Consider the following 24,525-nt stretch of genomic DNA (forward strand, 5'->3'; position numbering starts at 1 on the left):
AGGAAACGTAAACAAGATGAGGCCAGATCAGCAGGGACATCAAAAAAACTTAAACAGACCACTGTGTTTGGATCATTTCAGCGTCTTACAACTGCCAAAGAACAGCTTGAAAACTGTTGTTTCAGATTTTGTCAAAATGTGGATCAGCCGGCAAATCGAGATTTTTTCAGCAAGCACATTGGGGAGGTGGTGTCATTCCAGTCAGACCAATCGTAGCTGGAGTGCTGCAGCTCTATTTGAACAATAGCCATCCCGATGACAAAGACTGACTTGGAGTTGAACTAACATGATTTTGTTTTTTTTTACAACAGGGAACTATTTGTAATATTTGAAGTAAAAAAAAAAAAAAAAAGCATGGTTGTTTGTTTTATTGATTAATGGCGCTGGTAAGCTTGTAACTTGCTTAGAATTTGAAAGTGTAACCATTTTTATTTTATTTACTTAGCAGATGCATTTATCCAAAGCGACTTACACAGGTTACACTGTAATACAAGGTTACAGTTCAAGAATAATTAAAGTTATAAACTAAAATACAACATAAAGAGACACAACAAGTGTAACAAGTGTAATAAATACTTCCTGTGTTAACTGTTACCCAGTAGTACTGTTTGTGTGTCTTATAACGTGGCAGGAAAACTCATTTTTAGCCATTTTATTTTACTTGCGGAATAATGCAGATTTATCTTTTTTTTTTTCTTTTTTTTTTTATCTGAGAATTATATATATTTTTATTGCGGAAAACTAGGATCCCTGATTATGACACACAACTGGGAACTTTGCCCTAATTTCTAACTTCGAAACTCGACCTCCAATAGTCTACTACATAAACTACATACCTGTACACAACCCTAAACTGCCAGAGTAGATATTGTACTACTGTAAATATTGAGCATGTTTTAATGAATTTAAATGATTTGCATATTCTTAATCAGTAAAACAAGCAATAAAATCATAAAAAATAAGGTAAGAAACTTAGGTATTGATCAGCGTTCATTTTATATCTCATAACCAGGCTTCACCGTTCATGTTTCTTTTGTGGTTTACATGTATGATTGATCGCCCACGGCATTACCAAACGAAGTGTTGTGGCAGGACAGGACACTGCTGCAAATATGAAAAGCAAATTTAAAAAGTGTATTGTATTGTACTGGATTTTCAAAATGGATTCTCTTTTATTACATAAATGCAAATGTATAGTGGTTAGGGCTCTGGACACTTGACCGGAGGGTCGTGGGTTCAATCCCAGGTGGGGGACACTGCTGTACCCTTGAGCAAGGTACTTTACCTAGATTGCTCCAGTAAAAAACCCAACTGTATAAATGGGTAATTGTTTGTAAAAAATAATGTGTAAAAAATAATGTAATTCTATGTAAAAATAACGTGATATCTTGTAACAATTGTAAGTACACACCTTTCCAAGCTTGTTCATGCACAGTTCCATGTTGTGTTTTGCATTGAGCGAACATTCTTCTCGTATTTTCAACCACTTTTAGTGACCCCATTTGTTTGAAAAAACGTCATGTTAATGTGTGTACTTGTTTATGTTACTTTTTAGTGCAATTGTAATTATAATTGTAAGTGAACAGAACAGCATTGTAATTGTAAGTATAATTTCAGCAAACAATGCTGCTGTAATTGTAAGTATAATTCTAGTTGAGCCCAGGTGTGGATAAATGTGACAGCTAAATACATTGAGGAATGGAACACTATGAAGAAACTTGGTTTACTGAGAGTGATGGAGATGAATATAATATTAGTGGGTATACAATGTATAGGAAAGACAGGCAGGACAGAAGAGGCGGAGGGGTAGCGCTATACATAAGAAATAGTCTTGAATCCCAGGTGATCTGGACGAAGAAAATAATGCAGAATCAATATGGGTCAGAATAATGGACAAAAATTCAAAGGGCATAATAATATAAGCATGCTATAGACCGCCAAATTCAGACGCCGAGCAAAATAATCTGTTATACAATGACATTAGAAACGTGTGTAACAAAGGAGAAGCCATACTAATGGGGGATTTCAACTTCCTCCATATAAAATGGGAAAACCCGGTGGGGAGCACGATGGACAAAATTGAAATGGTGGAAATGACAAATGACTGCTTCCTAACACAATTTGTCAAGGCACCGACTAGAGGGGAGGCATGCCTTGATTTAGTCTTTTCAAATAACAAAGACAGAATAACTAAACCAGAGGTCAGAGAGCCATTGACAAACTCAGACCACAACATGGTCTCATTTGAAGTGATTTTTAAACCCCCAAAAGTAATGACTAAAGCTAAGGTTTACAATTTTAGAAAAGCAAACTATGAAGGTATGAAACAGAGACTAACAGAAGTAGATTGGATTAAAATAGTACTAGAGGCGCAAAACAATTACATCCCAAAAGTAGACAAATCTAAATCTAAAACAAAATGGCCAAAATGGTTTAACAGATCAATTAAAAAAAATATTCAGCGAAAAAAGGCACTTTACAGAGCGTTTAAAGGGGACTGTGGAAGGGTGGTGGGCAATTCACTGACACAAGGAGACAGTACTTTATTTGTAACGCCGCTCAGGCGTACTGATTTATTTGACGCAGTAGATGGCGCTGTTGTCCGTGTTCTGGATACTGACAACAGTAACCAGAATCACAGCGTTTACCAATACAGGTATAGGCACTACAAACAAAAAGTTCTGCTTACGCAGTGCCCCCACTGCCGCTAAGCCGGTCAGAACGGGCCTCCGTCCTACGCTCAATTACCCTCTATACACTGGGATGGCCGGAGTTCCCCGTACAACTAAGCCCGTCCCCTCGGGTACGTGGTGATTTCTGTTATTTCTTTTCTCAACAAATTATTTTAAAGCCGGCTGTTTTTCTCAGCCAGTTTTGCCTCGTTTTATTTTAAAACTGACGTCTTTCGTCAGTGTCACTGGGTATTCCCCAAACACGGCCACCCGAGCGCCCAACCAAACCAGATCTTATGGGCCGAGCAGTCTCCCAAGGCCCGCCCCTCAGCCACTCAGAGAGAGGGAAAGCACACACACCCTCTTCCCCACCTCTCCGTGTCATCGCCATGACCGACAGGCGGATCCCACGAGACTGCTGACCTCTACCTGCAGTAATACGGATGTGCCAGACAGTCAGTCCAGATCTCCCCTGCTACACATCCCCCCCTCAGAATGGCACCACCGGTCCATTCGAAAATCCTACAACCCCATGCCTTCCCGAGAGAAAAAATCTGCGTTTTGATGCAGTTTCCCTGCTCGGTGGATTACCCTGAAGGCATAGGGCTGCAGGGCCAAGTACCACCGCGTGATTCTGGCGTTGTTATCCTTCATCCGGTGAAGCCATGCTAAGGGGGCATGATCCGTAATCAGGGTGAAGTGTCGCCCCAGGAGGTAGTACCGGAGTGACTCGACTGCCCATTTTACTGCGAGACACTCCTTCTCGATGGTACTGTAGTTTTTCTCGCGGGGAAGGAGCTTCCTGCTGATGTACAGGACCGGGTGCTCGCTTCCCTGCACCTCCTGAGACAACACTGCCCCGAGACCTGTCTCTGACGCATCCGTCTGCAGGGTGAACCTCCTACTAAAATCAGGACTGCATAGCACTGGCTTGCTACACAGCCTTCGCTTCAAAGCGAGAAAGGCTCTCTGGCACGGCTCCGTCCACTGAACCGTATTTGGGGCAGCCTTCCGGGTGAGGTCTGTCAAGGGAGCAGCGAGCGTGGCGAAGCTCGGGATGAACTTCCTGTAATAGCCCGCTAGTCCCAAGAAAGAGCGCACCTGGGTTTTGGTCGTAGGGACCGGCCAGTCAGCCAAGGCTTTCACCTTAGCAATCAGCGGTCTGATCTGGCCGCTCCCTACTCGATACCCCAAATACTCAGACTCACTCTTCCCAATGGCACATTTCTTTGGGTTAGCAGCGAGCCCAGCCTCCCGCAAGGATTGCAGCACCGCCGCTACCTTACGCAGATGACTCGGCCAGTCCTCACTGTGGATAACCACGTCATCTATGTAAGCAGCGGCGTACTGCTGATGGGGCCGCAAAATGCGATCCATCATCCGCTGGAAAGTGGCTGGTGCTCCGTGCAACCCAAAGGGCATGGTCCTAAATTGGTACAACCCGAAGGGAGTCGAAAACGCCGTCCTCTCTCTGGATTCCGGGGTCAGGGGTATCTGCCAGTACCCCTTCGTTAAATCCAGTGTCGTCATAAAATGAGCCGTGCCCAGACGCTCCAGCAATTCATCTACCCGGGGCATGGGATAAGCGTCAAACTTCGATTTTTCATTAACCCGCCTGAAGTCAATGCAAAATCGAGTTGACCCGTCCGGCTTATCCACTAAAACAATTGGACTGTTCCAGTCACTTTGGGACTCCTCTATTACACCCAGTCTAAGCATCTCGTCAATCTCCGTCTTTACTACCTGCCTTTTGCGCTCAGGTATGCGGTACGGCCTCTGGCGAACTAGCGCCCCCGGCTCAGTCTCAATGTGATGATGGGCTACTCGAGTCTGCCCCGGGACGGGAGAAAACACATCAGGAAATTCCGCCACCAGCGCCCGCGCCTGACATTTCTGTGTTGGTGTCAGATTATCTGCAATCTGTACCGACCCTTGTTTCGCCAACACAGAAAGATCAGGTCCCAGGTCGGTGACGTCATCTGCCGGCGCCGCTAACAAAGCCTCCTGCTGTAACCAAGGCTTCAGCAGGTTTACATGGTAAATGTGCTTTTCTCTCCGTCGCTCCGGCTGGCAGATCTCATAATCCACCGTCCCAACCCGGCGTGTAACCACAAACGGTCCTTGCCACTTCGCCAGAAGTTTGGACTCAGAGCTGGGTAACAATAGAAGCACCTTATCCCCCGGCTGAAACGTGCGCAACCGGGCCCCCCTGTTATATTGGGTCTCCTGTCTGTGCTGAGCCTGCTGCAAATTGTCATGCGCCCATTTTCCCACAGACTCAAGACGTTTGTGCAGGTCCAACACATACCGGACAGTATTGGTCGAATTGTCCTGCTGCTCCTCCCACATCTCTCTGACCAGATTGAGCACACCCCGGGGTCTCCGACCATACAGCAACTCGAATGGCGAAAACCCCGTGGAAGCCTGGGGTACCTCTCTGATAGCAAAGAGAAGGGGAGGAATCAGCTGGTCCCAGTAACGCACATCACTACTAATAAATCTGCGCAACATGTTTTTGAGGGTCTTATTAAAGCGCTCCACAAGACCATCAGTCTGGGGGTGAAAACCCGAGGTCCTAATGGTCTTAATCCCCAAAAGTTTACATGTTCCGCGGACTAGCCGGGACATAAAGTTGGTGCCTTGGTCGGTCAGTATTTCCTTGGGGATCCCCACCCGGGAGAAAACCTTCACGAGCTCGTTGGCAACAGATTTAGCAGACGCAGATCGGAGGGGAATGGCCTCTGGATAACGCGTAGCATAATCCAAAATGACCAATAGGTGTGTGTATCCCGCCGCACTCCTTTCTAACGGTCCCACTATACTACTCCAATACGCTCAAACGGAGCTTCCACTAGGGGCAATGGCACCAGTGGAGCTCGTGGGACGGCTCTAGGGCTAGCTTTCTGACACTCCCCACAGCGTTCGCAAAAACGTCTGACGTCACCATCCAGCCCCAGCCAATAGAACCGTGTCACAAGCCTCGCTTTAGTCTTGTCCCTTCCCAAATGACCAGACAGGGGAATAGCGTGGGCAAGCTGCAACAAATCATCCTTAAAGGGCTGAGGAATGAGCAACTGGTGATGCACTTCCCCCGTCCTGGGTAATTTTTCAACACGGTACAACAGGTCTCGATCAATTTCAAAGTGAGGGTACGTGGCGGCGCGTCTGGGCTCGACCACACGACCATTAACCACCGCTGCTTGGTCAAAGAGCCTGCCCAGCACGTCGTCACGCCCTTGCTCGAGTCGGAAGTCACGGGAACGAGCTAGAAAATCAGCTCCCATGGCTTCCAGCTCGGGATCAGGTCGGTCCTGAGCGGAGGCAGCAGAGCCAGCCCCCTGCGCTGACTCCGTGGCCTCCCCGCCAGTCTCTTCACCAATCGCCCCCACCTGAAACTTCTCGGACTCCCTCCATTGCCAGCCCTCATTCTTAGCGGCCCGGCGTTCCCGTTTAGTTTTGCGGGGTCTAAATCTGTGGCAATAGCAATCCGGGTCACGAAAGGGAAAGATCTCGCCAATTACTTCCTCTTTCTTAGCCAATAAGGAGGACGGGGCCGTCACAGCAGCCAACCAATTTTTAAACTGCTCGCAGTCCCGTCCCAGAACTACCGGTACCGGCAATCGAGGACACAAACCCAATTGCACTCGCGTCACCTGCTGGCCAATTTTCAGATTTACGTACATTTTGGGGTAAGTGCACACATCCCCATGAATACATTTTATATGCACCTGTCCCGTTATTTGCTTATGCCCCGGTGAGATTAAGCTCTCTTGTATCAGGGACTGACTACACCCTGAATCTAAGAGAGCCTGGGTTTGTGTATCATCCACTGACACAGGAATCACAAAACCCGTCTGCTGGAGTGACTGATGTAATGGAACAGTCTTACCTGGTCGAATGACGTCACATCCCATAGCGGGGCAATCCCGGTCGATGTGGCTCACCTCCCAGCTTGTTCCACACATCAGTGAACTGGTTTCTCGCCAGGAAGCTTCAGCAGGAGGTGGAAACACAGGACCCATCAAAGGGGATCGACGGTAGGGTGGCCGCGCGAGACCCCGGTCCAACACCGCAGCAGCCCGTGGGTGACCCCACTCTGCCCCAGTTCTTGGGCCGGGAGCTCCCACCGCCACACCCCGTCCAAAGACTTTGCTACCCCTTCCCCCCAGTCCCTTCGCCCTCCATGGGGCCAGTAGAGGGGGTGATGCTGGTGTAGCACGGTTTCCAGACGGCTTAGCGGGCGTTGGTTCCGCTGCCTGGTATTGCTCTGCCAGTTGGATCGCCAACTCTAGGGTGGCGGGTGCCTGCCGTTACACCCACACCCGCGGTTCCGGAGGCAAGCACTGCAGGAACCGCTCGACCACCACTACCTCCACCAGCCTGGCAGTGGTGGTGGCTCCCAGGTTCAACCATCCCCGTGCGTAATCCTGCAAACGATGCGCGATGACCCTGGGGTGTTCTGCTGAGAAGTTCTCCTCCCTGAACTTGCGGCGGTAGCCCTCCAGAGTCGCACCCACGTGGTTGAGGATGTCAGCTTTCAGCGTGGGGTACTCCATCATTGCCGCCGGATCCAGGGTCCTCGCCGCCGCCTGTGCCTCCCCTGTCAGCTGGGGCAGGAGGTAGCTAGCCCACTGCTCGCGGGCCCACCCGGCAGAGATCGCCATCGCCTCAAATACCTCCAGGTATGCTTCTGGCCGGTCCTCTGCCGTCATTTTCGTGGGCTGCTGTAGCCATGGGTCTGGCCCTGCAGCTCTTGCACTCCCCTGCACCACCGCAGTAAGGGTTTCCCGCAGGAGATCCATTAAGGTGGTGAACTGCTGGGGATCCATTCTGCTCCCTGGTTTTGCACTGCTTTATGTGGGCAGTGCCAGTGAATCCCACTTCTGACACCACGTGTGGAAGGGTGGTGGGCAATTCACTGACACAAGGAGACAGTACTTTATTTGTAACGCCGCTCAGGCGTACTGATTTATTTGACGCAGTAGATGGCGCTGTTGTCCGTGTTCTGGATACTGACAACAGTAACCAGAATCACGGCGTTTACCAATACAGGTATAGGCACAACAAGTGCTCGCAAATAATAATGAAAAACCAAAGGCGAAAGAAAAAGGGAAAATAAAACACAGTAATAAAACTACAAACAAAAAGTTCTGCTTACGCAGTGCCCCCACTGCCGCTAAGCCGGTCAGAACGGGCCTCCGTCCTACGCTCAATTACCCTCTATACACTGGGATGGCCGGAGTTCCCCGTACAACTAAGCCCGTCCCCTCGGGTACGTGGTGATTTCTGTTATTTCTTTTCTCAACAAATTATTTTAAGGCCGGCTGTTTTTCTCAGCCAGTTTTGCCTCGTTTTATTTTAAAACTGACGTCTTTCGTCAGTGTCACTGGGTATTCCCCAAACACGGCCACCCGAGCGCCCAACCAAACCAGATCTTATGGGCCGAGCAGTCTCCCAAGGCCCGCCCCTCAGCCACTCAGAGAGAGGGAAAGCACACACACCCTCTTCCCCACCTCTCCATGTCATCGCCATGACCGACAGGCGGATCCCACGAGACTGCTGACCTCTACCTGCAGTAATACGGATGTGCCAGACAGTCAGTCCAGATCTCCCCTGCTACAGGGACCAAAAACAAAGTACACAGAAAGAGTACTTGGAACTGCAACTGCAAGTCATTATTGCTTTTCACAAGTTTTTACAAAGGAGGATACAGACAACATGCCCCACATGTTGACCTGTGACCTGGATAGTTTTAAAAAATGTTAGCATAACAGAGGCAGAAGTGTTAAAGGGACTAGGAGCTCTTAAAATAAACAAATCCCCAGGCCGGATTAAATCCTCCCAATAGTACTCAAAGAAATGAAAGAAGTTATTTACAAACCGCTAACCAAGATCATGCAACAGTCTCTTGACACAGGGGTTGTATCGACAGACTGGAGAATTGCAAACATAATACCGATCCACAAAAAGGGAGATAAAACCGAACCAGGTAACTACAGACCAATAAGCCTGACTTCTATTATATGTAAACTTATGGAAACTATAATAAGATCCAAAATGGAAAATTACCTATATGGTAACAGTATCCTGGGAGACAGTCAGCATGGTTTTAGGAAAGGGAGATCGTGTCTAACTAACCTGCTTGATTTTTTTGAGGATGCAACATCGACAATGGATAATTGCAAAGCATATGACATGGTTTATTTAGATTTCCAGAAAGCTTTTGACAAAGTCCCGTATAAAAGATTAATTCTCAAACTGAACGCAGTAGGGATTCAAGGAAATGCATGCACATGGATTAGGGAGTGGTTAACATGTAGAAAACAGAAAGTACTGATTAGAGGAGAAACCTAAAAATGGAGCGAGGTAACCAGTGGTGTACCACAGGGATCAGTATTAGGTCCTCTGCTATTCCTAATCTACATTAATGATTTAGATTCTGGTATAGTAAGCAAACTTGTTAAATTTGCAGATGACACAAAAATAGGAGGAGTGGCAAACACTGTTGCAGCAGCAAAGGTCATTCAAAATGATCTAGACAGCATTCAGAACTGGGCAGACATGTGGCAAATGACATTTAATTTAAGTGCAAGGTACTGCACGGAGGCAATAAAAATGTGCATTATAAATATCATATGGGAGAATCTGAAATTGAAGAAGGAATCTATGAAAAATACCTAGGAGTTTATATTGACTTATATTGAAATGTCTTCATCTAGACAATGTGGGGAAGCTATAAAAAAAGGCCAACAAGATGCTTGGATATATTGTGAAAAGTGTTGAATTTAAATCAAGGGAAGTAATGTTAAAACTTTACAATGCATTAGTAAGACCTCATATAGAATATTGTGTTCAGTTCTGGTCACCTGGTTCAGTTTTGGTTACAAAAACAATATTGCTGCTCTAGAAAGAGTGCAAAGAAGAACGAACAGAATTATCCCGGGCTTAAAAAGCATGTCGTATGCAGACAGGCTAAAAGAATTGAATCTATTCTAGTCTTGAACAAAGAAAACTACGCGGTGATCTGATTCAAGCATTCCAAATTCTAACAGGTATTGACAATGTCGACCCAGGGACTTTTTCGACCTGAAAAAAGAAACAAGAACCAGGGGTCACAAATGGAGATTAGATAAAGGGGCATTCAGAACATAAAATAGGAGGCACTTTTTTACACAGAGAATTGTGAGGGTCTGGAACCAACTCCCTAGTAATGTTGCTGAAGCTGACACCCTGGGATCCTTCAAGAAGCTGCTTGATGAGATTCTGGGATCAATAACCAAACGAGCAAGATGGGCCAAATGGCCTCCTCTCGTTTGTAAACTTTCTTATGTAGCGGAGAGACGATAAGAGTCCTAGAAAAGTGCTCTGTCCATGTGGTAGTAGGAGCACATTCAAGTGTTCCAGAACTCCCTGCGTGTTCACAAGAAACGCTTGCTGTATCCTGTGTTGTCCACATCACAGCTAATTGTTTTCAACATATTCCTGATAGTTTTGATTTTCTTGTTCACACATCATAGATAAATAAACTTGAGGAATAGATTTTTTTCTTCTGAAGACCATAGTGTGTCCTAGAAGAATGCAGGTGTTTTGATTGAAATGAGTGGTGTAGTGTGCTCACAGAAAACCAGCACTGTTGCAGGTGGGAGCATGATCTGGATGCGCTGCGATCCTTAGAAATATGTCTTATTTTTTTCTCCTGAAGAACATTCCAGATTAAATGTCAACTTGATTTATGAACCATGATGTGAGATAAAAAATGTAAAAGAATCAGCAATATGTTTAAAATATAATACTACAAAGCGAACAGCATGGGACACAGCAGAGGTAACGTAATGCACATCTTTTAACCTTCCCAGGGTGTTGTGTGTGTGTGTGTGTGTGTGTGTGTGTGTGTGTGGGCTGTGTAATGTTTGTGAGATAGCACTCCTGGAGTTCTGATGGGATTGTCACACACGCTCTCTGTTTGCTTTTCCCCAGTTGTTTGTGCTGTGTCATGGCCTCCTGCAGCTGACCCAGCTTCTACACAGTGCTTACATCAAGAGCAGCATCACCACCATCGAGAAGCGGTTTGGGCTGAGCAGCTTCTCCTCCGGCTTTATATCCAGCATGCATGAGGTACCGTGACGCAGACCAGCAAGGTCTTCAAACATCCACACATGTGCCTATGAAAGAACATTTATTTAGCCACGTACAGAATCCCCCAGCTATTGCCATATTATCTGAAGCTGGGCTACAGTGTGTAAGGAAGTGGATTTGAGTAGCTCAGTGGTTATAGTGCTGGGCTGCAGTGTGGAGGCAGTGGGATTTAGTGGCTCAGTGGTTAGAGAAAGCACTGGGAGGCAGTGCAGTGTCGGCGCTAGGATTTACTGGACCCTGGTGCAATACTGCGAAGTAGACCCCCCCCCCCCCACAAAAAAATAAAATAAAAAAATGTGCAGAGCTTGCTGCAGCACGACCTAATGCAAAACTTTTTTTGCAGCTGATGTATTTATTGAAAATAAATACATCAGCTGCAAAATCTGAATCCGTCAAAAACATATTTTTTCTTCTTCAGTAAAACAGATTCTAATGTTATTTTAAAATGACTGTCAACAAGACAGTAATCAATCACGTAACAGTATATCCAAACTTTTAATAAATCAATTATGAGATTAATCAATTTGATTAACCCTTTGCAGTCCATTTATTAAGTGCGTGTCAGACGCGTCAGGTCCAATTAATTTTCACACGCGCAGTTAATTTTAGACGTGCTGTTTAAAAGTATTTTTTTCCACAGTCAAACGGGTTTAAAAGGCCCTGCATATCAACAAAGCACTCATTAGGCATCTCCAGCACCACCCTACCCTTTCGTTCGCTATAGCTTTCACATATGCTAAGGAATAAATAATAATAATAATAATAATAATAATAATAATACGTACATACCAACCAATCATCTCCTGATCACTCGTTTTATCACCAAACGCCTCAATAATGCGATCCAAGTCATTATTTTATTACTATAACATCTCAAAAAAGCCCTTTTTTTATTCAGCTTGTCTCGGCTCCTGTCGCTCCCACTCGGCCATTGAATGGTTTTCTCAGCTTTTTCCGGAGAATAAACGACTAGAGACCAGGTCCGACATAGGACCACAAAGGGTTAATAACTCGATTTAGTTACAACTCATAAGCGAAAGCATCATTCTATGAACACATTTTTAAGAATGTCTCAATCCAAAAATTCTAGGTGACGCAAAACTTTTGGCCCTAGCTGTACCTGCGGGGCTCCAACGTGTTTCACCGCTTAGAACTGCTCCTCGAGCAGACTGGAAGTGTGGAAGGCAGCGGGTTTGAGGAGCTCAGTGGTGACAATAGGTCCATAATTTGAGGTACTTGTTTTTCTGTCGCTTTACCTCCACCTGATGGATGTTTCGTTTTTTTACAGATTGGAAATGCATTGCTGATCGTGTTTGTGAGTTACTTTGGGAGTCGTGTCCACCGGCCGAGGCTGATCGGGGTAGGGGGGGTCCTCATGTCCCTGAGCGCGCTCCTCTTCACCTTGCCTCACTTCCTGTCGAAGCCCTACCAGTACTCCACTTTGGCCGAAGGTGAGAGCTCTCTGCCAGTCCCTTCCTGTAGAGACAAGATGTAGCTGTACATGTGTGCATGAGCCTGAGCTAGTTAATGTATTGTTGGTGTGTGCGTCAAAGCAGTACAGCTTTGATTTTTCAAGCTGAATAAACAGATGGCTTGATATCACTGTGTGGATGATGCAGAAAATCAAAACAAATAGAATCACAATAAAATACATTTGTGTAGAGGTCTCAGAGCATGTCACACACACACACAAAATGAACAATTAAAACATTAAATTAAAAACAGTCTAATACAGAATTTGTTGAAAACAGCCTGTGAGGGCAATCTTAACCAGCTCATCCAGCAGGCTGTTCCTAAATAATATATATATGTGTGTGTGTGTTACTGTAGGGATAGTAAGACTTATTTTGATAGTGCCCTGTGAGATGTAACACGACAGCTATGTAAAACATTGGAGCTTTTTTAATTGTCTTTTCATTTTGCATATCTGGTAACTGTTTTAACAGAACTTCAATACCTGGATAATTGCATATGAATGAATTACTGGTGTCTGCTTGAAACAATCGAGCAGTTAGCAGGAGTCACAGGAACACAAGAAGTAAACTCAGTGTATTATTATTATTATTATTATTATTATTATTTATTTCTTAGCAGACGCCCTTATCCAGGGCGACTTACAATCGTAAGCAAATACATTAAGTGTTAAAATACAAGTAATACAATAAGAGCAAGAAATACAATAACTTTTGTTCAAGCAAAGTACAAGTGTGACAAACCACAATTCAATAATACAGCAGATAATAGTGATAGTTACATTACTTGTATTGTAACACTTGAAATGTATTTGCTTACGATTGTAAGTCGCCCTGGATAAGGGCGTCTGCTAAGAAATAAATAATAATAATAATAATAATAATAGTACAAGAGTCTTGAACTGGATGCGAGCGGTGATCGGGAGCCAGTGGAGTGAGCGGAGTAGTGGAGTAGCATGGGCGAAGCGAGGCAGAGAGAACACCAGGCGGGCAGCAGAGTTCTGGATGAGCTGGAGCGGACGGGTGGCGGATGCAGGGAGGCCAGCCAGGAGGGAGTTGCAGTAGTCTAGGCGGGAGAGTACCAGGGCCTGGACCAGGAGCTGGGTAGCGTAGTTGGTGAGGAAGGGTCGGATTCTTCGGATGTTGCTCAGGAAGAATCGGCAAGTGCGTGCCACAGTGGAGATGTGCTGGGAATAAGAGAGGCAGGGGTCCAGGGTGACTCCGAGGTTCTTAGCGGAGGAAGAGGGAGAGAGTGTGGTAGATTCCAGAGGAACAGAGATAGAGAGATCAGAGGAGGGGGAGGAGGAGGGAAAGAAAAGGAGGTCAGATTTAGAGAGGTTGAGTTTGAGGTGATGCGAGTGCATCCAGGAGGAAATAGCAGACAGACAGGTAGAGATACAGGAGGAGATGGTGGAGTCAGAGGTGGGGAAGGAGAGGAAAATCTGAGCATCATCAGCATAGAAATGGTATGAGAAACCATAGGATGCGATGAGGGGGCCCAGGGAGCGGGTGTAGAGAGAGAACAGGAGAGGACCCAAGACTGACCCTTGGGGGACTCCTGTTAAGAGAGGGCGAGGTGTGGAGGTTGCTCCACGCCAGGTTACCTGGTAAGTGCGGTTGGAAAAGTAGGAGGAGAACCAGGCCAGAGCAGTGCCAGAGATCCCCAGGTCAGCGAGAGATGATAGTAGAATAGAGTGATCAACAGTGTCAAAGGCAGCAGAGAGGTCGAGGAGAATTAGGACAGAGGAGAGAGAGGCAGCTCGGGCACACTTTAGTGAGTTGGTGACAGACAGGAGGGCGGTTTCAGTGGAGTGAGCAGAGCGGAAGCCAGATTGGAGAGGGTCAAGCAGAGAGTGGTTGACCCTCTCAGTGTAGGGTAGCATACTTCTTTGATGATTAAGACATACATTTAAAATAAACAAAATACAAACACAAGAGATCAATGGCAGTGTACCAGAAGTGAATCGTCACAGGTGGGTCATCTGCTAAATCAGACTAAACAAGATCCCGATTGCAGTGTACCAAATGAGATTCGTGATGATCCTGTTCAAGTGGATTAACTTAGTACTGTGAAGGATAAGATTCATTTAGTACACTGGCTTGTCCTAAGCATTTACTGCTTAATTTTTTTTTTTTGAAGAGATGTGCATTTTTCCTCTGAACTCTATTCTGTACATTTTTTTTATGTCTGTCACGTTCGGGCAGTCAGATCCATGTATAAAGTCTCGCGCAATATATATAGGCCCTACATTTAAAGTAAAATCTTTAATCCTGTACCTTTTGTTATAGTTTTCTGTTTAACGCAATACAATTTCAGTTAATATGCTTTAACTATAAACTAATGGTCCATTTATCACGCAGTGTCGGCAGCTTAAATGCAAGTACAGTATGAAATGTGCACGAAAGTTTGAAATGTTTGAAATGTGCACAAAAGACATGGCATTTACTTAAATTTTACTTAAATATGTTTGTATAGAGATTCCTTTATATAGTTATTTGACACTGAATTCCACATATCATATTTGTAAAGAAGAGTTTATACAGCTATGGCCAAAAGGTTTGCATGACCTAGAATTTTAGGATTGATATGTTATTAAAAAAAAAAAAACAACACCCGATATGAACATAATTTAGATCTTTTATTTAACATCATGCAATCAAATAAACTATAAAATTATATCACAAAAGTCTACTGGAAGCCATAATACTAGTACAGTATTTCACAGTTTTAAATGTGTCCGTTTTTTGTTAAGAATATGGAAAACTACAAAGCAATATGTAATTTAATATATTAAAGTAACATTAATCAGCAGGTTTCATTCGACTTTATGAAGCAAAATGTGTTCCTTCTATATAGGGTGATGGAAAACTTGTGGCCGTAGCTGTAGCTTAGTCCCCATTATCTGTCAACTGGATTTCTTGAGCTGAGGTTGTTAAGCCCATCTCTGCCAAGCTGAAAGAAAACACACAACTATTAGTGTGCAGGGTCTTGCTACAATGTCTCACAAAAAAGTGTTGTCTAACTGAGCCTTCCCCCCAGGAAACCACAGCAGTCTGTCCTCGGAGTTGTGCCAGCCGCGCGAGAACCCCCTACTGCTGTGTGTGAAGGCAGGTTCTCTGCAGGTCGGTGCCACCAAGAAGGAGTGGCTCCTGATGGCAGCCGCTCAGCTGCTGGCCGGGATTGGCTCTGTGCCCATCCAGCCTTTCGGTATCTCCTACATCGACGACTTTGCAGAGCCAAGAAACTCTGCACTGTACATCGGTATGTGTCTGCCAGCACCCACACCAGACTCTTACTGAAGAGTCCAAATACTAATATGCATCCACTGGGAGAAGCTGAATTAAATAAATCAAGAAAGAAATACTGTCATGTTATATGTTAGGCTAGAAGTAGAATGGTTAAAGTACAGACGTCTTACAAAATAGATTGGCGACAAGGTTCAGATTAAACAATGTAGTGTTCTGCTATTAAAACCTTAAAAAGTGCAAATTCCATTTTTAAAATGCTTACGGTACGAGTGACGGGCCCCATGTCTGTATTTAAATCCAGCTTGGCATTCCCGTTTGGGCTGGCGCGGGACTGCACTTCAAATCATCTTCATACTGTAAAGTGTCTTGTTTCTGTGTTTTTAGCAATCCTGTTCTCCATATCGGTCTTTGGACCAGCCTTCGGGTACCTGCTGGGTTCAGTGATGCTGCGGATCTATGTTGATACAGGCAGGATGGTGCCAGGTAAGCCTGGATCTCTGAGCATTTAAACGAGTGGCAACCAGGGGGTCAGTCCATTGCTGTTGTATTGAAGATCTTTTGGGTCTGTGCCTGCGTTTTCCAGCTATGGATTAAAGGTTTTATCTGTGGCTTCCTGATACCCAATCACTCTCTGTGCTGGTTTCAGTTAGACCATTGGTGTGAATTTGACCTACAGTACAGGAAGTGAATGGATAGCAGGATGCTGAGTTCCGCTCCCCCCCCCCCCCCCCCCCCCCCCAGGTGAGAAGGAGCTGAGCCCTGCTGACCCGCGCTGGATCGGGGCATGGTGGCTGGGGTTGCTGGTCTCTGCTGGCTGCTTGGCTCTCACTTCCATACCTTACTTCTTCTTCCCACGCCACATGCACAGGGACACTGGCAAGGTCAGTGCATTACTTTCTTTCTAGAAAACTGCTTTAAAGGTCCAGGTGTAATTTAGAAAGGGTTAGAAGTGTAAATCAATCAAATTCATTGTGTGTGCAGTTCTCTGTGTCTTTTTACATTGCTTTTGAACACAAATGATAATAGACCAATTAGCACTGACTTTCATAACAGGGGCGGGATATTTTATAAATCTCATGGTTGCACTCTCACGAGAGTCGGTTAGTAGTTGGAGCACCTTAGAAACGTGTGTACTGTAGAACGATTGTTAAAAATGTCCCCGCCCCCCAAAAAAATCAGATCTGTTTGTAAATTCTCAGCTGTTAAATTAGCTTGTCACAAATGCTACTAACTTTATGGAGCAATACTAAAAAACACACGTACACAGTGACATTCTAGCCATCATTCACTAATTAGCATGACACCAGAGCACAAGTCAACTTTTGGAGCCTTCTGACTGTCCTGTAAATACAATACAACTGTTCAACCTGTTTTTACAAGTAAACATTTCCCAGTTGCAGTACTAAGTGGATCATAACAGTATGCACTACTTTGCGATTTGTTAGCTCTAAACGTTTTATGGTAAGTATGCTGTAAATATTCAAGCCGGGACTGTGGATCAAGTTTTTTTTTACATAAGCAGGTGTTGATGCTGGCTACGTTTTGATAACATGTTTAATATAATAGTAACCGAATGCATGGCTTCCATCATATACCAGGGTTACAGTTTTGTTCAATGGCTCTCAGCACCCCCACTATAGAAATGGTTCCAGCGTCATGACTGCAGACGTCAGATTCCCATCACATCACTCAACAGTGCTTGCTACAGGAAGGATGTTTTTATGAAGCATAAAACTTTTACATACGTTGTGTTTGGTTGCTGTAATACCAAAGGGACTTTGTTTTTTGTGATTTTGATAATAGATGATGTAGACCTTTCGTCAAGGTGTGTGTATATTTTTAGAGAGAGTGCGTGGAGCGTTCCTGTTCCACATTGCCCCAGTATCATGACCTCACTTCCTGAACTCTTTTCCCCTGTAGTTGAATGACCATGAAGCTGACATTCTGAAGGAGGATTTGAAGAAAGAGGAGGTCTCAATGCTTGTCTTTATTAAGAGTAAGTTCTGTCCTGCACACGTCACACACACCTCCAAGAGGCTGTCAGTGTGTGCCTTATTACTTCCTTTGAACACTCATTCAGCAAACTACATGTATTACTAAAATTCCATGTAATATAGGATAAACTGTGTAAAGTGATTTATCAATTAAAAACTGCTGTATATATGTATGTGAAGTCTTCCCTCCAGGCCTGTCTGAGCTTTGTGTCCTATGTCTGTGTCTCACAGTTCTGTCCAGGCCTGTCTGAGCTTTGTGTCCGTGTCTCACAGTTCTGTCCAGGCCTGTCTGAACTTTGCAACCTGTGTCTCTGTGTCTCACAGTTATGTCCAGGCCTGTCTGAGCTTTGTGTCCGTGTCTCACAGTTCTGTCCAGGCCTGTCTGAGCTTTATGTCAATGTCTCACAGTTCTGTCCAGGCTTGTCTGAGCTTTGTGTCCATGTCTCACAGTTCTGTCCAGAACTGTCTGAGCTTTGTGTCCATGTCTCACAGTTCTGTCCAGACCTGTCTGAGCTTTGTGTCCATGTCTCACAGTTCTGTCCAGACCTGTCTGAGCTTTGTGTCCGTGTCTCACATTTCTGTTTAGGCCTGTCTGAGCTTTGTGTCCATGTCTCACAGTTCTGTCCAGGCCTGTCTGAGCTTTGTGTCTTGTGTCTCTGTGTCTCACAGTTTTGTCCAGGCCTGTCTGTGCTTTGTGTCCGTGTCTCACAGTTCTGTCCAGGCCTGTCTGAGCTTTGTGTCCTGTGTCTCTGTGTCTCACAGTTCTGTCCAGGCCTGTCTGAGCTTCGTGTCCATGTCTCACAGTTCTGTCCTGGCCTGGCTGAGCTTTGTGTCCTGTGTCCCTGTGTTTCAGAGTTCCCGCGCTTGTTTCTCAGGCTGCTGCTCAACCCGCTCTTCATGCTCCTGGTTCTGGCGCAGTGCAGCTTCTCGTCCGTGATCGCCGGCCTCGCCACTTTCCTTAACAAGTTCCTCGAGAGACAATATGGCACAACTGTTTCCTATGCCAACCTGCTCATTGGTGAGTGACGAAAGAGGCCTCTTACTATTCTTTCCAGTCAAATCCCTTCAAAAGAACAAAAACAACATATTCCCAATTGGACAGTGATGAATAGACATTCATGCCACAATGGGCAACCATGAACAGTTGCATATTTGTCATGCCTTCTCCAGAAGTATTTTGCCCTTTTAACATCACTGAAAACAATAACAATATAGGGGAATGAGGTCTGCAGAAAAGCAGGGTAATACATAAGAGTCGCCAGTGTTTAGAATATTTTAAATATTGATAGATAGTAGATAGTGGACGATGGGTGGTGAATGGTCCTGTATTTTTGTTTTATTTGAAGGTTCCATCAACCTGCCAGCAGTGGCAGTGGGAATGCTATTGGGAGGGATCATCATGAAGAAGCTGACTCTCTCACTGAAAGCCATCCCCAAATTTGCTATCAGCATGCTGCTCACCTCCATCCTCCTGTGCGTCCCCCTCTTCTTCATGGGCTGCTCCACACAGAAGATCGCCGGGGTCTCCCACCCACCTCTATACAACAGGTGAGCTCTGCCCCAATGTCATCACAAGCACCATCCATGGCCTTGGTCAGTGTGACCTGGTTATCGGGGCGGCGATCATATACCTTCCATCTCCAACAGGAGAACAACTCCTCAATTGGGTTGAGGAAGGGGGAGTAGAGAGGAAGAAAGATTAATGAGAAACGATCATGTGTGTCAAACCACTGTTGCACCCGCAGTGCATGATGAAAACTGACATGGTCCCATACAATGACACATTGTGTGGGCTTTCCTCCTTCCCTGCTTTCCTGGTTCTGTATACGGGGCTGGACAAGCTGAGCATGGTGTTTCAAGAAATACTAGGAGCCGCTCTGTATTATATGGGTCAATCACCGGACACCGGGCAGTGACCCCATCTTGGGATATAGCAGCACACCTGGTGATGTCCCCTCCGCGATGGCCAGGTTTGTCCACAGTGGCACGGCATGCTGTCCAGTTATGTTCCTTTTGCTCAAATTTGAAACCTGGCTCATCAATGAAGATATATATTACTGCCATCCAGCTCCTGTGAACACAAGTTTGTAAAGTTATAAAATGGGCTGTGCATTCTCAATGTGGAATACAGTGGTGATTTCACCCACATAAAATTTGAACCCCACCACTACCCTCAAAATCCAGACTCACTTTTAAAATCTTCATTACAGGGGGCACCCTATAGTCTGGAGGTCACCGATTCGAGTCCAGGCTATTCCACTGCGACCGTGGACAGGAGCTCCCAGGGGGCGGCGCACAATTGGCCGAGCGCCGCCTGGGTGGGGAGGTTGCACCAGCAACCCCTGTAGACTGGCCAGATGCCTGCAGGCTTGCCTATAAGTTGCCCAGAGCTGCATGGTCTCCGACGCTGTAGCTCTGAGGTGGCTGCATGGCAGGCCTGCAGAGTGAAAAGAAGCGGTCTGCTGGCGGCACACGCTTCGGAGGACGCGTCTGTCCGTCTTCGTCTCCCCCGAGTCAGCACAGGGGTAGCAGCGATGAGCCGGGTTGAAATAAAAAAATAAGTGGGCTTTCCAAATTGGGGAGAAAATGAGAAAAAATAATTGTTAATTCCAAATTAAAAAAAATAATAATAATCTTCATTATGTTCTTCTATATCAGGCAGGATATAAGCACCACATTTGTACATTTCTATACAGTATGATACAGTATACTGTACATTCATAATACTATTTCTCTCAAACGAGGTCAACAAGCTCACATTCTGTACTTGAAACAAGTCCTCATCTTCATTGATGCTGATCTGGATCTCTCTGAAGCATATCTGTTATAACCATCTCTTGGTCATCTGTCAAGCGGCGACCACAGCCTCCAGGTGGAAATTTTCTTTCAATTCAAACATTCTAAACAGAATAAATGCAAGCACTTGTCACAGTAATGCAGTTGGTTACGTAATGTAAAATAGAAGTTGGGTTAATGTATACAAAAAACCCTTTCCCAGTGTCCCTCCTTCCTGACTTGTATGTAGCATGGATTCGTTCGACTATTGATTGTTGGCAATTGCATAACTGCATTTTGAGGAGGAATCACTCGGATAAGAAACGTGTTAGGAATGAAATTGTGTTCACAGAATCAGAGGCTGTGTTCAAAGTTTTGCTATGTGTGTGTTTACGAGTGAAATATGTGATCAGTTTTGCAAATGTGTTTGCAGTTTAAATATTTATCTTACATGTTTTTAATTTATGTATTTTACTACTTGAAAAAAACTGTAATGATAACATTGACAAATAGCAAATTGTATATATTCCACTCCTTGTGAATTGAAACTATCTAGACATTTATAATAACTATTCAACTCCAAGAAGCAGGTTTTTATACAAGAGGCTGTGCTTCTGAGGTTTGCACATTATCATGTGATTCTCTTAATCTAAATGATTATTATTATTATTATTATTATTATTATTATTATTATTATTATTATTATTATTTAGCCAAAGTGACTTAGAGAAATTAAACAAGTTACAGGCAATAAAAATGCAAAACACATAAATAAATAAATACAAAATAAATATAAATAAAGGAACATACAAAAAGATATATAAATAGGAATTTACAAATAAAGGCTGAACAGGTGGGTTTTGAGAAGACGGCAGAAAGCAGTTAAAGACTGAACAGTCCTCAGGATAACCGGTAGCTGGTTCCACCACAGGGGGACGAGGGAAGAGAAGGAGTGAGCACGGGAGGAAGGAGAGTGAAGAGAAGGCAGAACAAGTCGACCAGTAGAGGATGAGCGGAGAGGGAGAGAGGGAATATAAGGAGACACGAGGGTTGGAGATAGGAGGGGCAGGATGATGAACAGAGCGATAAGTAAGAGCAGAGATAGGTATCCAGTGGAGGGTGTGAAGCAGAGGGGTAGCGTGAGAGTAGCGAGGTTGAGAATAGCAGATGAGCAGCAGAATTTTGAATAAGTTGAAGAGGGCGGAGAGCCGAAGCAGGGAGACCAGCGAGGAGAGAGTTACAATAATCCAATCTAGAAAGAACAAGAGCTTGGACCAGGAGCTGAGTGGAACAAGTGTTGGTGAATTGAATTCAAAATGAATTGCTTTGCTAATTTAGAGTCTAAAACACTGAGATGCAAGCCCACTAAAACACATTCATGTCAAGGCATGCTTGTGTGTGGTTTAATAAAAAATAAAAAAAAAGCACCTGAACGGCATGCATTTAAATGCAAATGTGCAGGAGGGTTTTATTACATGTACTTCTCTGTAGAATACAGATAAAAAATGTAAAGGTGCCCATTATAAAAGCACCTAATTACCAGCTGGGATAGGCACTTTATAGGGCTTTATAGCAGTCATTTATGAGTGAAGTCAGCCCAAATTGAGTCTATGCCATTATATATCCTTTTATTCCTGCTGGTTGTGTACATGGACAACACACATGCTGCTGTACACTGTTGTCTCTCATTCGAACGGGCATTCTTCAGCCACGTTCTCTTTCAATGCTCTTGTGTCTCTTTCCAGTGCAACAGGTTGAAGCCCCAGTAGATAAGATGATGAAAAGCAGAGCGCTGGTATCCTCAATGGCGCTCGTGTTTAAACAGTCCATTCCAATGGCTCTGTGCTTTCATTGACAGCTCCTCGCAATGGAACCAGACGACTGGGTGTAACGCTGCATGTTCCTGTCCGGCTCAAGCCTTCCATCCAGTCTGTGGCTCCAATAACATTGAGTACTTATCACCCTGCCATGCCGGCTGCAGGAACTACCTCCCTGACAGCCAGCTCAGCAGAGTTCTGGTGAGTGTCTCAGAAGCAAAAGAAAGGGCTGGAAATGCATTTTTAATGTTTCAAGCTGCTACTACTTCACCAGGTAAACTTCTTCTTCTTCTTCTTCTTCTTCTTCTTCTTCTGCAGAACAAGGAAATCATTTTTCCTTTCATCTCTTCTGAAATTACTGTTATTCAGCTTCCATTGGTGCCTTCTCACACTACCATTTGAAACCTAATGAATCTGCTGTCAGTGCTAGTCATCTCAAGCTGTTAAGAATTGGCTTAAAATGTTAAGCATAGAGCTGGCGTTTTCTTGTACCAAGGTACAGAATCAAACATCTCAGATCAATACTTACAGTGTGATATCATGAGCTTGTTAACTCTTATCCCAGTCACAGCATGTCAGACTTCTCTGGTGTGTTTTTCACTGTTTCAGAAAAGGTGAGATTTACCAATTACTGGCACTGATGGCTTTGGCTGTGTAAGGGATAAACAATGATAAGTGTTGAACCGGTAAAAAAAATCACTGTTTCAAGTGCTGTTTGGATTATTTTCTTAACGATTCAACACTTTGAGTTGTTTATACCGTAAAACATTTCTTCCTAATTGATAATGAGATTCATTTGCTTGTTAATTTGGATTTGGTTTTTGCTCTTTTGTTACGCTTAGTTCAAACAGTTAAAATATTTGCTTCTCATATTATGGGAATGTTGTCATGAGTTCCTTTGAGTTTGAGTTTGAAATCCCACCTACACAGACAAAAGAACAATCCTCCATTTGTAATCTTGTTTTAAATCTCGCAAGCATGTATAATTCTCCCTGTCTGTGGAGTCTCCAAGAGAAATGTAGGAATTTGCTGCCGCTCAGTAGTTGGGGTGGGTTTAAAATATTCGGAAGAAATCAATGCTACATACAAGACAGAAAGGAGGGACACTGGGAAAGGTTTTTTTAGTAGTAGTAGTATTTTTTTGCACTGGGAAAGGGGTGAAGTCATGTGAATTGAGTAACCGTTTCCAGTGTTTTTCCGGTGTTTATTGGGTGTACACCATTTTCAGGGGTGTTTATCTGTGTTTATGGTTAAATCCGGAAATTAGAAGCTCTACATATATAATAATACAATGACAGCACGGGCAAGCTGCTTAACGCTAACATTTATTCAAGAAGTTCTGGCAGGTCTTGCACTCAAATTAATTATTTGTACATCACAAACAATTCAGAAATATAGAATCATATATTTTTTTTTACTTAAAAGCCTATGTTGAAAATATCAACTACTATAAAGTTTATCAGTGTTACAAAAACACCATTTTTGTATTTGTTTGCATTTTGTTTTGTTTCTTAAACTACAGCAGCAGAACTTGTGAGAGGGTAGCAAGAAGGTTGCTTCAGCATAGCCTTGTTATACCACGTTTCCATGAACCACATAGCCCGGGTACGTGCTCGAGTTGCCCCCCCCCACACACACCTCCGTTTCCATGTTTTTAAATTACTCGAGTTGGCTCCCAATTCAGACAGGAGTCTGAATTCTCTGGTCCGATTTCACTCCTCGGGCTGGCCTGAATTCTAAAGTCTGAATTCAGGCTGGGAGGAAATTACATCACTAAATGTCAATAAAAAATGTTGTAGGGGGCGGGAACATACCGTATAACAGGACATTTGGGCTGGTATTAAAGTCGGCAGATTTGCTGCTTGGGGGATTTTGACGGTTTTTGAATTGGCATTTTTCACAAAGAAAAATGCAATGCAGTTTTGCATTTATACTTTTAATTCCAAAAAGATTCAAATAAATGTTTACTTAATGAAATCTGTCTGCTAAAACAGTATCACATTTACAGTAACCCGTTATACCAGCATCTACAAGGTCACTGCAGCAACTTAGAGAACAACAAAGAAGGCCTTCTAATCAGTTAGACTAGCAAGCACTGGTAAAATCAGCTCCATTTTATAGGGTGCAGAACTAATTGATTTTAACGTTTTTGTTTTATTTATGGACTTTGCGATACCTGCACGGTGGGTAATGTCTTCAGTAATATCTACAACGTATCGACAATAACAATCAACCATTTTGTTGCAGACTTTCTAACAAGTCAGGCATAAACAATTTTGCCTGTCATCTAATTAAACTCTTGTTAAAAAAAAAAAAAAGAACTTGAAATATGCTTAACATAAAAAAGAATAGTCCTACTACAGTAGCAGGCACAGTTTACACTGCCTCTGGGATTCTGATAGCATCAGAT

The 24,525-nt window shown here is 44.2% G+C and overlaps 1 protein-coding gene across 1 annotated transcript in view; it reads left to right on the forward strand.

Moving 5' to 3' along the window:
• Positions 1 to 24,525, forward strand: part of LOC117423733 (solute carrier organic anion transporter family member 2A1-like) — a 57,330-nt gene that overhangs the window by 26,496 nt on the left and 6,309 nt on the right. Inside the window, exons 2-10 of the mRNA XM_034039856.3 lie at positions 10,650 to 10,787; positions 12,097 to 12,259; positions 15,321 to 15,542; positions 15,914 to 16,012; positions 16,271 to 16,410; positions 17,450 to 17,525; positions 18,377 to 18,541; positions 18,870 to 19,071; positions 22,157 to 22,316. Coding sequence (XP_033895747.1) covers positions 10,650 to 10,787; positions 12,097 to 12,259; positions 15,321 to 15,542; positions 15,914 to 16,012; positions 16,271 to 16,410; positions 17,450 to 17,525; positions 18,377 to 18,541; positions 18,870 to 19,071; positions 22,157 to 22,316 — 1,365 coding nt within the window. The remainder of the gene's footprint in view (positions 1 to 10,649; positions 10,788 to 12,096; positions 12,260 to 15,320; positions 15,543 to 15,913; positions 16,013 to 16,270; positions 16,411 to 17,449; positions 17,526 to 18,376; positions 18,542 to 18,869; positions 19,072 to 22,156; positions 22,317 to 24,525) is intronic.

Source organism: Acipenser ruthenus, chromosome 17 (assembly GCF_902713425.1).
Source record: "Acipenser ruthenus chromosome 17, fAciRut3.2 maternal haplotype, whole genome shotgun sequence".
NCBI lineage: Eukaryota > Metazoa > Chordata > Actinopteri > Acipenseriformes > Acipenseridae > Acipenser > Acipenser ruthenus.